The sequence below is a fragment of the Pocillopora damicornis genome, chromosome 1, assembly GCF_964200805.1.
Source record: "Pocillopora damicornis chromosome 1, jaPocDami1.2, whole genome shotgun sequence".
NCBI lineage: Eukaryota > Metazoa > Cnidaria > Anthozoa > Scleractinia > Pocilloporidae > Pocillopora > Pocillopora damicornis.
Genome location: NC_142670.1, coordinates 39,225,130 through 39,241,111, shown reverse-complemented (window position 1 = coordinate 39,241,111; position 15,982 = coordinate 39,225,130). Strand labels below are relative to the sequence as shown.

Sequence of the window (15,982 nt, the reverse complement as noted above, 5' to 3'; positions counted from 1 at the left end):
ATCAATGACCACTTCACTTGTCCGCCGCCGCAGCACCGAGACGATCCCCTCCCGCAAACCTTGCTCTAGTCTATCCACGTGCCCGTCCCTTCTTTTTATTTTTCCGAAGGGCCATGGAGGTGGGGGACCTCAGGTAGGTGAGGTAACCCGCTTAGGCGGGGTAACCAACCTCTGCATACAATCTCTTTTTTCATCTTGATCATGTTAACATGATAAGCGGGGTGACTCGCCTTCGCAGGTAGCCCGGTCTGCCGTGCAGCTAGGGTAACCCTGTCAGCCGGGGTAACAATTTGCCATGTAAACGTCTAGCCGGGCTGGTGTTCATGTTACAAAATGATCAAATGAGCAAAGCAAAAGCGAAACACGCGTGTTTTAAAACTTTGTAAATTTCCTAGCCGTCCCATATAAAACTTAAACGTCAAATACCAATTTTTGCGCACTCTTAGCTATGAAACCTCGACAGCAATTTAGTCACGTTTTTAATTTCAACTCAGCACTACGTGCACATTCATATGTTATGCCGAAATGAAGACATCGCACCGTCAGAAACGTTAAAGCATCGAGCTAGTAGCAAAAAAAAAGAAGAAAATAAATTACGTTTTTTCGGCAACATTTTATCACACGTCACCGTAATGACACCTTAACTCCTTCAGTTCAATCGCAACAACAACATCGAGAAACTTCACTCGGGATCCCGTAAACGCACAGACAGTCCAAGCGATGATCTCACAGCTAGAGCTTGGGCTGCCTGTGGTTAAAGCGGGCTATTTTTCGATCATGACTAGGCGGGTTACCTAACTGGGATCCAGGTCCCCCACCACCGTGTAAACAGGCCCTTAGTCGCGTGACGTTTGATAAGCCTGAAATATTTTGTGCAGGAAGTTACACGAATTGTTGAGTGTTCATATCGAGCCGAGCGGTTAGATTGTCTACGATCTGTATTTGATCTCTGTTTAATCGCTGCAGTTGTTGTTTACTTTACTGAGAGGTAAGAATTATGTTTGACACAGACAAGAATTTAGCTCACTTGTAACCTGTAGCCTCGCTAAACTCTCGCAACGCGAACAAAGATAATTCAGCTAAGAACTCTCTCTCTCCGCTTGATCGAACTGAAGTCATTTCCCTCAGTGCTTCTTTGTCGTCATTTTATGTCAGTTCACTCAAACTCTCTGATATCTTTCATATTCGCGGGTTTCCCTTTGTATTTTAAGTTTGTGGGTTTCTGATCTATTATAGTTAAAACTTTAGCGACTCCCGTTAAATGCAGAACACACAAGACATACGATTTTAATAAGGTAAAACAAAGGCGCGTTCAGTCGGCCTTCTGCAACAATCGGGTTGAAGTTAAACACTCTTAGCAACAAAGGAAAAGAAAACAGTGATTGTAAGTTAAGATGGCCTTAACGGGAAGTTTTGAAAGAAGATTCTAGTAGGAATGGAAAGAACAGAGGGGCAAATTGTTTGTGATCGTGCTGACGTCAATCAGCTCTGATCATTAATCATTCTGACTGATAGTTGTTCAACGTCGATTAGTTTTCAGTTTTTCACATTAAGTGTTTGAACTGATGACAGAATGCTCGCTTCATTCCATGGATTATATTTGATTTTATTGGACAGAAGTTGGAAACGAACTCAAAACCTCTTAAATGTGCAAAGTAACCAAATTAATGCTTGAGTGATTTGATCGCTGTCTGCTTTCGTAATTGACATGAGGGTCCACTATACTTTTTTACATAAAGCATGATTTGGCGATTTTTCTCCTTGTTAATCACGAGTTGAGTTTTTCCTTATTCGTGAATCGCGATTAAAGATATTAAGATCTTTTCATATCCACGTGAATTAATGTTTTTTACTTATACGTGACTCGTGAATGAAGACCTGGAGAACCATTTTGTTTTGGAGAGGACATGAACTTCATTCACAATAAAGTTCGGATATATCGCGCGCTGTTATTGGTTGAAAGAGCGTGCTCTGTGCTCTCATATAGCAGAGAGCTAAGCTAAAGTTGTCACGCCATCTGCCAAATTGTACTATGTCCGACCTTTTCTGGGACTTCTCTCCAGCCTTTTTTCGTTGATTGAAAGAGAAAAATTTCGGAACAAGCGAGCCGGCAAGTAGCAACAGAAGAACTAAACAAAGGTTTGTAAACATGCCAGGCGCCGTAATTAATACTTTATTATAACGTGAGCAGAGACGGAAAAGCTCAAAGAGAAAACTAAATGGACAGTCCGAGTTTTGAAGGTTTTCACGCCCAGTTAGATTGCAAGCTTACGTACGGTGATAAAAATGAAACACAGCTAATACTCATATAGAATATAAAGTTTCGTTACAACAGAAGAGAGCGCAATCAAGGTTTCTCTATTTGTTTAATTGACCAATAAAAGTCATAAAACAGACCTCCAATGGTCTTTGAACAAATAAGGTATATGACATTATGTCATCATTTGTCACTTAAGACTGGTCAAGACTAAAAAAAATCCGTGAATTTGGTTTCTTACTTTCATGTGAAATGTCTCAAATTTCGCGTGAAGGTGAAAGGATTTTTGGTGTTATTCGTGAAGACTGACAAGCCCAAATATTTTTAAGTGACTGAGTTTTACAAAACGGCATAGGGGAACCTCTGACAAGTGCAAAGATATAATTAGAATTCTTAGAAACCTTTGAACTCAGTTATTTGTGATTGTATTTGTATTTTTATTTGTAATTGGACACACCAGGTATAATAGTTGACTTTTTGAAATGAAAGATGTCTTTAATTTGCAAATCAACAAAAATATGATCTTTGACAGAGCAACAGAAGACTGGGGATTGTTTCTGTCAAATCTCTATTTGTTCGTGGAAAAGCAAGCCGTCCGTTTGTCTCACATCAAAGAGAATCTGACATAACATTTGTAGAGTTACATTATAGCCATGTTAATCATGGTTTACTTTCCCTCTTGTTCTGCCATAAGTGGACATCCACATTTTTTTTCTTTGGTGTCCACTTACAGGAATAATTCTTGCAGGTGGACATTCCACTAACGGACACTTTATCAATTCTTGAGGGTGTCCTTTTACAAGAGAGTTGACTGTACAAATTGTGTTCTTTATCACTATCCTCAGTTAATTGATATACAGTTTTTCTATTCACAGTTAAGCTTTTATTGATAAACAAGTAAAAAATTATACTCAGTTTTCTTTAATCATCGTAATTTTGTTTATTTCATCAACGATATTCATTATATTACATAATGTATACACTGAGCAACTATTGGTGATTTAGATGACATTTCATGCAATAGTTTTGAATTGAAAATTGTAGTCTTAATTAAAAGCATCATGCTGCTTGACAAACTGTAAAAACAAAACAAAACAAAAAGCTTTCCTTCAGAAATTTTGTATCTTAACAGTGAACATGTCAGAGAGAAGGGCCTATCCATTCAATTGCTATTAAATAACCAGGATCATATTCTGATGAATTCACTCTGCTGATTGCAAATAAAAATAACTTACAGAGGATAAAATCCAATAAAAGGTCTCACATTAGCTACTCAGTCTGAATATCTACAGCTTAGAAATCATTCATGCTGTAACTGTCTTAGGTTATCAAATCAAAACAAAATTAACCATAGATTTGCATCAATGATTTCTTTCCTGTTGGATATTATTTTTTAAAATAATGGTAGTCTGTATGCAAAAACATTTAAGTTGAAATGCTTTTCATAAAGATCAATAATTAGAACCTTTACGCTCAAGCATGCTTTACTCAGAGTGTTTAAAAGAACACTGAAGGGTGGATGACTTCCAAAGATAATGTACTAAGAGGAATAAATCATTACCTTGGTTAAGTAGATCTTAAATTATGGACCCAATTTTTTACCATTTTTGGTTCAACTGTTATTATAAATGCCAAGAAAGCTAGTCCAAGTTGCTCACCTTGAAAAACAGCTTGGTTTTTTTCTTTTTGTTCTAACAGTTACATTTCTAAGACATGGATTCCAATATTTCTAAAGAAAAGCTGAGATGTAAGATTGTAACAACTTTTTATGGAAGAAAGAAATTAGATCTGTCAGGGTGTGATTTCCTTGAATTGCCAGAAGCTGTGCTGGAATTAACTGAGTTGGAGGAACTTAACTTGTCAAGGAATGAACTTAAAACAATACCTGAAAGTGTTGGAATACTAAATGATATTACCATACTTCATGCGAGTGGAAACCAGCTGTCCATATTCCCTGCAAGTTTGATAAAGCTGAGGAAACTCAAATGGCTGACCATCTCAAATAACAAACTAACCACCATCCCTGATGCTATTGGTGAGATGGTGGGACTGGAGGGACTGGATCTGAGTCACAACCAGTTGACTGTGTTGAGTCCAGCTATAAAACAGCTGAAGAAACTCAAAAGGCTGATCATCTCGCATAATGAGCTAACCACCATCCCTGATGCTATTGGTGAGATGGTGGGACTGGAGGGACTGGATCTGAGTCACAACCAGTTGACTGTGTTGAGTCCAGCTATAAAACAGCTGAAGAAACTCAAAAGGCTGATCATCTCACATAATGAGCTAACCACCATCCCTGATGCTATTGGTGAGATAGTGGGATTGTTGGGACTGGGTCTGAGTCACAACCAGTTGACTGTGTTGAGTCCAGCTATAACACAGCTGAAGAAACTCAAAAGGCTAGACATCTCACATAACAAACTGATCACCATCCCTATTGCTATAGGTGAGATGGTAGAGCTGGAGGGACTTGGTCTAAGTCACAATCAGTTGACTGTTTTGAGTCCAGCTATAACACAGCTAAAGAAACTCAAATCGCTAGACATCTCGAAAAACAAACTGACCACCATCCACGATGCTATTAGTGAGATGGTAGAACTGGAGGGACTGAATTTGAGTTACAACCAGTTGACTGTTTTGAGTCCAGTTCTAAAACAGCTGAAGAAGCTCAAAATGTTGTTTGTTAATGGGAATCCTTTTACCGTTGAAGGAATGAGAAGTGTTTTGGAACTAGAGGACATAGGTGTAATTGATGCAGTATATTCAGATCTCCAAGGTAAGATCCTTACCGGATCATGTGTTCTATAGGTCGACCTGCTATCGGTCGATAGTCGACCGATAGATCAGCCGACAGTGGACCAATATATCGGCCGACCGCCGACCGATAAATGTGTACATATCGGCTGATGCATCGGACGACAGTCGGTCGGTCCGTCGGTATATCGGTCGACTATCGGTCGACTATCGACCGATAGTCGGTCGATTGTCGACCGATAGTCGACTGATAATCGACCGATATATCGGCCGACAGCCGACCGATAAATGTGTACATATCGGGTGATGCATTGGTCGACTATCGGTCGATATATCGGTCGATTGCCGACCGATAGTCGACCGATATATCGGTCGATTGTCGGCCTACATGTCGACCAAGGCCACCTATAGTACACATGATCAAGGAAAGAAAATTTCTGTTCACCTTAATGTTGTGACATGTGCATTTACTAAATTGTTTCTAATGATTGACTTGCAAGTGGTTATTCTGCTTGTTACAAGCCATTCTTTGCGGTTGGGAACTATTGTTTTGAGATTTACTTTCTATTTGATTAGAATTAAGAAAGAATAAAATGTTCTCCAAGTCATTTCACTGTTAGGAATTGTTGATATATTTTTGCTTTCTATTTGATTCATTGGAAGTGTTTAAATAGTGAATAACTTTTGGCTTATCAAGCAAAATTTATAAACTTTCACAATAAATGGGTTATTGCCTCCTTACTACTTGGCAAAATTGATTTAAGTCATTGCCTCTCTCTTGTGTGATCAGTCACAAGTGGTTCTAGTACTTAATGTTATAAAACATCAAGTCAGTTTAGTTTTGGCATTCATGTTCACCAAACTCATCACTACATTTAATGCCGCAAGAATTATTTTGATTGACTGTGTAGCTTTTATGTATAAGAGTGGAATAAGTGTGTTTTCCAAACTCATCTATGCATTAACATCAGGAAAAAATAACAATTTTGATGGTTTAGTCTTTATAAACAAGCCTTAAACTCCAACATTATTCATGTTAGGCATTTATAGTAGTTGATTATTCAACTTTTACATTTGCTTCTTTTTCGGCTATTTTGTACAAATTTATCAATGCACAATTTTTTTTCTTTGTGTTGTGAAAACTTTTTTTAATTAGGCCAAATAGCAGATAGACTCAGAGAACCACAGCTGGCTTACAAAAGGGCTTTAAAAGATGGATATGTCACGGTTTGCCGCAGTAGAATATTGCTCATTGGTCAGGATCGAGCTGGTAAAACCAGTTTAAAAAAAAGTCTCTTAGGCCTTCCATTTGACTCTAAAGAACAGAGCACTGAGGGGATTGAAGTGGATCCTTCAAAGTGTGAAATTGATGTTGACCAAGCTGCAAGGAACTGGCAGTCCATTGGTGAGAATAAACCAGGACTGTTGGAGTGTTCTAAAGATGTGGCAAAGATTGTTGTAGAGAAAATTTTTCTGCAAGATGATTTTGCTGGAGAAATGATTACGCAGGTAAAACATTTTGGAGAAGAAGATACAGACAAAAGTACAAATGAAGATTTTGAAAAAGATTCCGCCCACATTTCACTTACAGATTTTTAAGAGGGATATTTGATGGTTATACAAACATGGCGGAAAAAAGATGACGTCAGAATTGTAAAAATGTTCTTCACACACATTTTTAAAGTGGCTTTTTAAAAACAGTATAGTTTTAAATGTTTATTGTGAAATGAAGATTATGTCAACCTTTAAGTGAAGCAAAAATTCCAATTGTCAGATTCCTTAAATTGATTTTTTTTATGTGTGCCTTGGTCTTAGCCAAAAAGCAGGGAGCTGCCAGTAGTCTAAACTAAGCTTTCCCTCCCAGTGTATAAAATGACAGTACATGTACTGTCATTTTATCTAATTTACATCAAATTTAATGGCATAATTATTTCAGATATGTAATGAATTTGCTGGCTAAACTGAATCACTGTGTTACTTAATTAATGTAATTAATTTCACCTTATTTGATACTTTACACAGGTTGAGGATAAAAGGGATTCTCTGTCAGTTGAAGCTTTCCAGAATGGTAACAATGATGATGAGCCCAAGGTAATTATTGATATTGCTCAACCCCCCGATACTGTGAAGCATGTTCATCAGTGGTTGAAGTATCTCCAAGGCAAACGTATAAAAAGTGGTCTATTCAAAGAAGAATCCTATCTTTCGATGGAAATTTGGGACTTTGCAGGGCAGCACCTGTACTATGCCAGTCATCCTATCTTCTTATCCCAGCGAGCACTGTACATATTAGTGCACAATCTCAGCAAGCCTTTGGATGCCCCAGCTGAGCCCTGCATGAGACAAGGGAGTAATGAGGTGAAATTGGAAAACCCTAACAATGAAACAAACATGGAGAATTTGCTGTCATGGCTGGCTACAGTACACGGTGTTGCCCTGGCAACTGATGACACAGACAATGATGCACAACTTCCCTACCTGCGTCCCCCAGTGTTTATTGTTGGAACACATGCTGACAAACCAGTTGAAGACATAACTGTAATAAAGAAACAAATACAGGAGAGAATTTCTGGTCTGGAATATGAGAAGCATGTGGTCAGACCCTTATTCTGCATTGACAACACTCAGAGACCAAACTTGATTAAGAAATTTATCTCAAAGAGACGAAAGGACAGAGGAAAACATAAAACAGGTAAGATATTTGATGTCATAATGTATCCTTCACAATGTCTTTCTTACAGTAATTGATGATTTTATAATTGCTTACTAGCTTGTCTTTGGGTCAATTCCAAGAACACGTAATTTGCGGTCATTTTTTCTTAATCAAAGGCCAATTTGGTAGATGGTTGGCAAGCATTGAGCATACAATAATTATTATCTTACTAACATTATACAAATTGTAATTTTAAAATGCTGGTAGACATGGAGAATGTTTAAGTGGGAGTGGTAAGGGTAGGATACAGCCCTGGTTGAATGAGTTCAGGCTAGTTAAAGATGGGTTTTCTTCATTAGCTGCACTCTTCTTAGCTTTTAGCTACTTTATGTACCAGCATTGCCATATTGGAACCTATAAATTTTTGCTGACAGATTCATTAATTTCAGAGTTTGAAATAAGGAACAGAAAATGATTTGGAAAGTTGAAGAGTTTATCATCGTAGCTATGCTGTCCGCTATGAAATATCTGTAATTAGTCATGTATGATACCAAGTATGCTCATTTTAAGCACATGATTCTGTATTACATAATGCTTTGAAATTATGTTTCAAACATATCCAGTAGGGGAAGAAGAAAAAGCAGATGGAATAAATGAATTACAGAACAAAATACTGGAGGTGTTGAGGCAAGAGCCTTATATGGGAGAGAAAATACCTGTCAGGTAAACGAAAAGAACACTTTATCTAGCAAACCTTATTTCATGGACTTCAGGATCAATGATTTAATCAAACAGTTATGAAAAGTGAAGACCAAGCAGTGTTTTCAGCATATCTGTTTATGCATGTAAATGTATTTTAAAAGAAAAATATCTAACCTCCACTAGTTTTAAGTTCATCAAAATTCTTAAAACATCAAATAAACAGTAGTCATTTAAGTGCAAACAAACAAAATTCTAAGTCAGGACAATGTTACAATATTGTGATTTAAAAAGGTGTTAATGTCTGATGGATATTTGAGAAGGCATGGCTCTTTCAATTGAGATTGTTTATGGGAAAAACACAACCATGTTTGAATTTTCCAAACATTTGAAGAAAACTAGACCAAGGAAATAGATGAATTAACAGTTTTAAACCCTAATACATTTTAAGAACTCTGTTGCCTTCTAGATGGTTTTTGTTTGAAAAGGTGATTGAAGCTTTGGTAGCAAAACAGATTTATCACAGAAATCTGCAACAACTTGAGCACTATGCAAGGAAAGATTGCTTTATGGAAGATGCAAAAGAGTTTGAGTCCATGATCAGTTTTTACCATGGCCTGGGGATGATAATCAAGCACCGCAGTACAGTTGTACTAAAGGCTCAGTGGTTGATTGATCTGTTCAAACAGCTTATAACCATTCCCCCTTTCAATAAACAGGTAGGAATAAAATTTTCATCTAAGAGAGGCCTTACATGGAAAATGTTGTTGAATAATTTAGACCAACGGAAAATGAGGATGATTCTTTGTTTGTGAAAAAGTAGGTAACTAATGCAACAGCTGTGACCCTTGAATCTTTAAAACTGCTGACCTCAAGTTATTTCATGTACCTTTTGCAGATTTTCAGGTCATAAATTGATTTAGCCTTTTTCCTTTACAAGAGACTTGTATTGATTTGCTACCGCTCGCAATAATTGTATTCACACAAGTGAAAAGTTCTTTTCGCTTGCGTTTTTTTGCTTTTGGGGTGGTAAATAACAACTAATAATCACCTGTGAGTGGCCCAAGAGACAAAATTGCACATTCAGAGTGTAATTTCTGACCATTCTGGTACATTGATGGAAATAATTTTTTTAGTTCTTATACATGTATGTGGAAAGCATTTTAAAGGAACTTTAAGTGGATTTCTCTTATCTGGAATTGCTTTTATTTATATATTATGTAGATTCCCTTATATGCTAAGTACTGGCGGGAACTTGAAGGAAGTGGCATCCTTAGCATGGAACATGTTGATCATGTGTTCTCCAGCTTCATTGGACAAGGAATTATCAAAGAGGACATTTTAGACATGATGGAGCGATTTGGTTTGATCGCTAAGTTCTCAGTTTCCTCAACTGACGAGAAGTACTTTGTACCAGCTCAGTTGAAGGCATCGCCTGTAGGACTCTGTAAGATGACACCATCATCAACTGATCCATGTCCATTGTATCTCCTCTTTGTCCATGGCTTTGTCCCTCATGGTCTCTTCTTGCAGCTTGTCACGCGATCCATTCGTTGGTGTTCAAAGACGTGGGCCACGCATCAACCAGCCCTGTACCAAAATGGAGCATGGTTCATCATTGGGAAAGATATTCATGATTTTGTCCTCATATGCAAAACAGGATTTGTGAAGGTAATCTTGAGACAAAGAGAAGCACAAAGTCACCAGGTTGTAGGACAGAACTCCGTCATACTAGCAACTCTTGTCCGTGAATTTCTTGAAGACACACTAAAGAATTTGTCACAAGAAATGCTATACTTGAGGGGACTGCAGTATAGGCTGTGTGTTGCATGTCCTTATTGTCATCAAGGGGCAGAAGAAACACGTCATGCATGCTCAGACCACGTGAAAACCACTTGCACACACGTGGACTGCTTCCACCTCATTGATGCAAATGAAGGTCGACCGGCCATCTGTAACCGAAAACCTTGCAAGATAGTACCACCAGTTTGTGGATTGAAGAAATGGTTCTTGAAAAGAAGAAGCCAGGTATAATTGATCATAATGATTTTTCAAGCAAAGATTTCTAGACTCAGTTCCAGCTTTGCTTTGCTCCTCTAATTTACTTAAAATATTAATTAGGCTGTGATTAGCGTCGAGAAAGGGAGCCTTAATAGGTTGTCTTCAGTTTCAAATATAAATCAGATAATTTCTGACAGGATAGAATTATTTTGTAATTTTATACTTTTTTGTTTTTTTTTCTTGGTATAAAATTGATTAATATAAATTTATATGCCACGCTCAAAGTTTTCTAATTTATGTAATAATCATAATTTTATATGACCCTTTTTTCTTGAGGGTTTGTACTCTTCAAATGTTGCTGCTAGATCACATGATGAAGCAAGTGAAATCAATCCAATGAAGTCTACCACAGCATTGAAGGTGACTCTCCTGGGCAGTGAGTGGAGTTCGTCAATGGGGAGCTTGTCCACCATTAACAGACAGCTTGCCATTCTGTTGGCCAAATACTCTGAAGTGGACGTTACTCTCCTTGTCCCACAGTTTGCCTGTTCTGAAGAAGAGAGGAGAATGTCTCGAATTCACAATGTATTCATCAGAGAGGCACAAAAACGTCCGGGCTACTCCGACTCCCTCGACTGGTTGAGTGCCCCACCGAGAGATTTGGACATTGACATAGTAGTGGGTCATGGAGCAAAGCTTGGTAAACAAGCTCAGTTTATCAGAGAATCGTACCGGTGCAAGTGGATACAGGTAGTGCATACTGCACCCGAAGAACTGGGGATGCACAAAAACTATCCCATGGCCATTTCCAAAGGTGAAGATAAGAGTACAACTGAAGTGGAGTTGTGTAAGTTGGCAGATGCTGTGGTAGCGGTTGGACCAAAGTTGACGAAGGCTTACTCTTCTTACCTACGCTCATGCGAGAAGCACGAAGATATAATTCAACTGACGCAAGGCACGTTCAGTGAGTTTTCCGACGTAAAACAAGCTGCAGTTGACATGGACAACTTTAAGGTTCTAACGTTTGGCCGTGGTGATCCAGAGGACTTCAGCTTGAAGGGCTACGATATCTCTGCTCGAGCAATAGTTGAACTGAAAGACAGATCTTACCATCTGATTTTCGTGGGTGCACCTGACGGTAAACAGGATGAGGTTGCAAATAATTTACTCAAGAGTGGAATTGACAAAAACCAGCTGACCGTGAGGAAGTTCGTGCAAAGTAAAGAAAGATTGAAAGAATTATTTTGTGAAGTTGATCTCTGCATCATGCCCTCCAGAACAGAGGGTTTTGGTTTGACAGCATTAGAAGCGTTATCTGCTGGTCTTCCCATTCTTGTCAGTGGAAACTCAGGATTTGGTGAAGCACTGTGCACTGTACCATCAGGCAAATCATTGGTGGTGGAGTCTGAGGACCCTGGTAAGTGGGCAAAGGCAATTGCTGGTGTCCGACAGAAGGAAAGATCAGATCGACTTCAGGATATTCAACAACTGAGGAGTTCCTATGAAGAGAATTTTAGCTGGGAGAAGGAGTGTGACAATCTAGTGGAGAAGATGTGGGACATAGTTCATGGTGAGAATGTTTTGAATATCCTTCAAAAAGTGTTTTAGGGGGCTACTCGGCTTTCGGTCTCTTATTAACTTTGACGGAAAGCATGAACACAAAAAAGATGTTAAAACCTAAATAGGAATCCACTTGGTGATTGCTGTGATATTAAAAGAAAAATTTTCTTTTTATATCTTTTTAGCTTCTAAAAGACGACGCACAAGTTTCAGAACTCAGCAGGTCGAAGCTATTGACGTATCAACCGAGCAACTAACAGTTGATTTATTACTGACTTCAAGTGAGTAATAAAATATTAATGACACACGATAATTGACATCCCTAAAGAAGTACAGACAGATTGCTAGGATACCCAACAGTTTCCTTTCCTTAACTTTCGACTTTGGGCCAACTATGCTTCGTGTAAACTTCGAGAAGTACTTTTGATCATGTTTCTCACTAATGAGACATGTTGTTATTTTTACCCCCTCAAATAAGAGTTGGAGCTTCCATTTTAAGGCCAACACGTTGGAAAAAAAAGCGGAAGTCTGGTGTTTGAAGCCCTTCTCTTCCTCTTTACCTCAAAGTTTCTCTTACCAGGTTGAGGATTGTTATTTTTCAGCAGACTATTGTTTCGCTTCTTTCACGCAGTAAGATTAATAAGAACTTCTTCTTTTCTAGGTTCTTTGGACCGAATCATCCAAGAACTTCAGCAGATGCAACTCGATGCAAGCAAAGTCAAGAGCAGAACAGATTTATCATTGGGGCTGAGGAATATAGCGTTGGACAGGGGCTTCAGAATATCTGACAATCAAGGATTAGGAAATTGCATGTTCTATGCCTTGTCCGAACAACTGGAAATTGTTAAGGGAATCAAAATCCCACATGGCGAATTAAGACAAACCTTGGTCCAGTACCTCGGGAATAACCCAAAACTTGTAAGTTGATGTTAGTATGTCTAACGGAGTATGTCAAGTGATGTTAATGTAAGAGTGTGATAAAAGTTTAGTGAAAATACAGGCCACTTGGCCAAATCCACCAGAACTTATCCCAGTGTTCACAGCGTGAAGTGACCAGGATTACTGTTACTCTTCCTGCATGGATTGAGGGTGTTTTCTCATGAGTTCTGATACCAGCTTGTACCCCTGGTGGAAAGGGGAACTTGAAATATTTAACTTTATTATTGAAGAAGCCAATAATAATTCAATGTGGTGTCCGAAGAAGCAGGCTACCACGGTTTTAGTCATTTGAATATTTCAGTTTCAAAAACGCTCCCGTTAAACCTCCAACAGGTAACAGAATTCTAGTCATTCCCTTAATGATGAATCTTTGTTTTTTTTCCTGCTGTCTGCAAAGCCGTTGGAATATACACAGACAATTTGAAAGACGTTCCAACCAGAAAATTTGTCACTGTATTGTAAATTACTAATTAAAGGTCGTCTCGTACCATTCTGATAAAATTACTCCCTGACTCGTACTCTACGCGCTCAAGTTCCTATAAGCAATCCTTTTAAGTTTCCTTCTTTGACTGATCTTACAGCCCGATGGAACAGATCTGTTTCACTTTGTCCATGGACATCAAACATGGACTGAATATCTAGCACACATGGAAGAAGATGGTGCTTGGGATGATCACGTGACTCTGTGTGCCGCAGCAAACTATTTTGAAACGTGCATTCGTGTGGTCAGCAGTCTATCTCATAGCAATGATGTAATCATTACACCACATTGTTCAGTTGACGAAAGCAAACCTCTTGTGCTGGGACATATCCATGAGGTGCACTATGTCAGCCTTCAACCTGTGAAAGGTACAGCTTATGACATTACTCCAGTTAAATGTAATTTCTGTTTAATAGTGACATTTATTAGTTAGGATCCTTAATCTTCTTTTTAATACCGAGTTGACAACAGCCATCCTTTTTGTCGTTCGGTTTGTTACTTTGCTCATTTAACACGCATCTTGAAGTTTGTGGTGCAGGTTCCCACCTCAAAAATCAGACGCAATTCATACACTCCATTGTTCTCCCTTGCTGTTTAATTACAGTGTTCTGATTATTGTTTTTACAGGTTGAAGTGACAGGCCCCTACAGTTACTTTAATCGGCCCTTGTGAAGCGCCCGGCCTTGCAGAATGACTTCATAGGCCTCCAGACTATTGATGGAAATCGGCGAACTAGAGCTTTCTTCAGCCTGATTTATCCAATGTGAACTTTAAAAGCTTATATTTCATTTAAGAAGTTCTATAACAGTTTTCGAGTGTATCGCATGAAAAGGAAAACAACCCAAATGACAAGACGTGTAAAGAAAAGACATCACACTGTAAAAAGTTATCGTAACTATACAAAAGAGAACATGTCGACGAGGAACAAAACATTGTCACCGATGTGAAACTTTATTTAGTGGGTTCGAGACATGAACTCGATTACTCTTACTTTCAATGGACTAGCAAAAAAATTTATTGGCACGTACCATCTGTATGTACAACTGTAGTAAACTAGCAAGTTTTTACTATTACCTTGTTTTTGAAAACTATTGCTTAAGTAGCGTTATTTAAATTTAGGTATCGACAATTTTTCTATTAAGCAGAACAAGGACAATAACGTTAGCAAGGTCCTATGATGAAAATTTTATTTCTATTTAATGAAATCGAAAGAAGCTTTTAAGGGAGAGATAAGACAAATATTAGGAAAAGATAACGTAGTCATATTCCCCAAAGTTAAGAAATGTTTGAAGAATGTGAGAGCCGATAAAGAACTACTTGCTTACCTAAAAGAACTCTGCCAACGATTTCGTTTTGGTTAATACCTTACGATGTGGGGATTCTGATGACATTTCAACGTAACAGCAATTCACATCGTTCCCTTATATGACTGAGTTAAGCTGTTTAGATATAATAAGAATCCTGTAAGTGCTTTACGAGCGATACTCTTTGCATATTTTTTGGCAAAACGATGTAAAGGGACTTATCAGGACGCCAGAAGAGTACATGCAAGCTCCTTAATAATCTCCTGATTTTAATTTTCTGCTTTATTGCGATTATCACCGCGAACATATTTTCAGACTCTTTTGAGTTTCATTTCATTCGAGGGGGGGTACTTGTGTCAATTTTTTGCCGGGTGGATGGATTTGGGAAAATGCAATTTTCCCTATTCCAACCGAGTAACTTTCTGTTAATGTACAGTCGAACCTGTATGAAGCGGCACCGTATTAAGCGGTCACTCTGTATCATGCGGTCAGTTGCCAAAATCCCAAATTTGTTTCCCCTTAACTAATGTTTTTTCACCTCTGTTAAGCAGTCATCTCTAGTAGGTGCCACTCCCCTTTGGTGACTGGTTAAAACCGGTTCGACTGTATCTACCTTATTTTAAATCCCTACTTACCACAATTCTCTTACCGCCAAAATCCCGAAAATGTGCGAACCCATTCCAGTTATGCTATTATAAACGCAAGCCCACAGTAGTCAATCCAGTCGTTAACCCTTCAACTCCTAGAAGTGATTAATATGCAACGTCTCCCCATAATATTCATACATTATCCAGCAAACAAGGTATAAGAATACTCAAACTTAACAGGAAGAAGTTTTTACCTTGATCTAACACCAAGTTCTCCCAACTAATTTACAAGGAGGTGTGTAGTAGTTGAAGAGGAGAAACTGGGAGTTTAAGGGTTAAGTGCAACCCCATTACATAACAGTGGCACATCCTCAATAGCCTATGAAATGCTCCCACCCCCCCTCCCCCCCCCCCACCGGCCTCTAATATAAGATAACCTCACATTCTGCATGTGCACCTGGCTCGTAACGTTACATCATCGTTCAACTGTGTTTCTGTCGTGACTTCTTCTAAGATCAATACAAACCCTCCTCCGTTGCGCATCAAATTTAAGGACCGTTGGTGCGGTCTTGACATGTAATTTCCCATGAGTTAATCATCCAGTCATACAATCAATCAGCCATCCATTCACTGTGTGAGTGAGTCATTCAGTCGATCAGTCTGTCAGTAACTCACCCGTCCAGTCAGACATCCGCCAGCCATTCAGTCACTGAGTGAGTGAATCATTCAGTCGATCAGTCAGTC

The 15,982-nt window shown here is 38.6% G+C and overlaps 1 protein-coding gene across 3 annotated transcripts; it reads left to right on the top strand.

Annotated features, from left to right (window-relative positions):
• The first annotated feature begins 848 nt into the window (after nucleotides 1–848).
• Nucleotides 849–14,824, top strand: LOC149053785 (uncharacterized). Of its 3 annotated transcripts, none has more exons than XM_089211677.1 (12): nucleotides 849–988; nucleotides 3,956–5,036; nucleotides 6,171–6,523; nucleotides 7,037–7,706; nucleotides 8,294–8,390; nucleotides 8,836–9,085; nucleotides 9,591–10,394; nucleotides 10,704–11,937; nucleotides 12,113–12,208; nucleotides 12,589–12,845; nucleotides 13,448–13,715; nucleotides 13,975–14,824. In XM_089211677.1, exons 2-12 carry the CDS (start codon nucleotides 3,971–3,973, stop codon nucleotides 13,977–13,979), a joined length of 5,100 nt encoding a protein of 1,699 aa, XP_089067803.1. In that variant the 5' UTR covers nucleotides 849–988; nucleotides 3,956–3,970; the 3' UTR covers nucleotides 13,980–14,824. The 3 variants fall into 3 exon arrangements, with proteins under 3 accessions (XP_089067803.1, XP_089067796.1, XP_089067805.1); XM_089211670.1 differs by having other exon boundaries at nucleotides 8,291–8,390; XM_089211679.1 differs by having other exon boundaries at nucleotides 863–988; nucleotides 4,077–5,036; nucleotides 8,291–8,390.
• The last annotated feature ends 1,158 nt before the right edge of the window (nucleotides 14,825–15,982 follow it).

Coding starts and splice junctions, on each gene's coding strand:
- LOC149053785 (XM_089211670.1), top strand. CDS start 3,971: ATGGATTCCAATATTTCTAAAGAAAAGCTGAGATGTAAGATTGTAACA. Junction 5,037..6,170: donor AGTATATTCAGATCTCCAAG/GTAAGATCCTTA, acceptor TTTTTTAATTAG/GCCAAATAGCAGATAGACTC. Junction 7,707..8,290: donor CAGAGGAAAACATAAAACAG/GTAAGATATTTG, acceptor AAACATATCCAG/TAGGGGAAGAAGAAAAAGCA.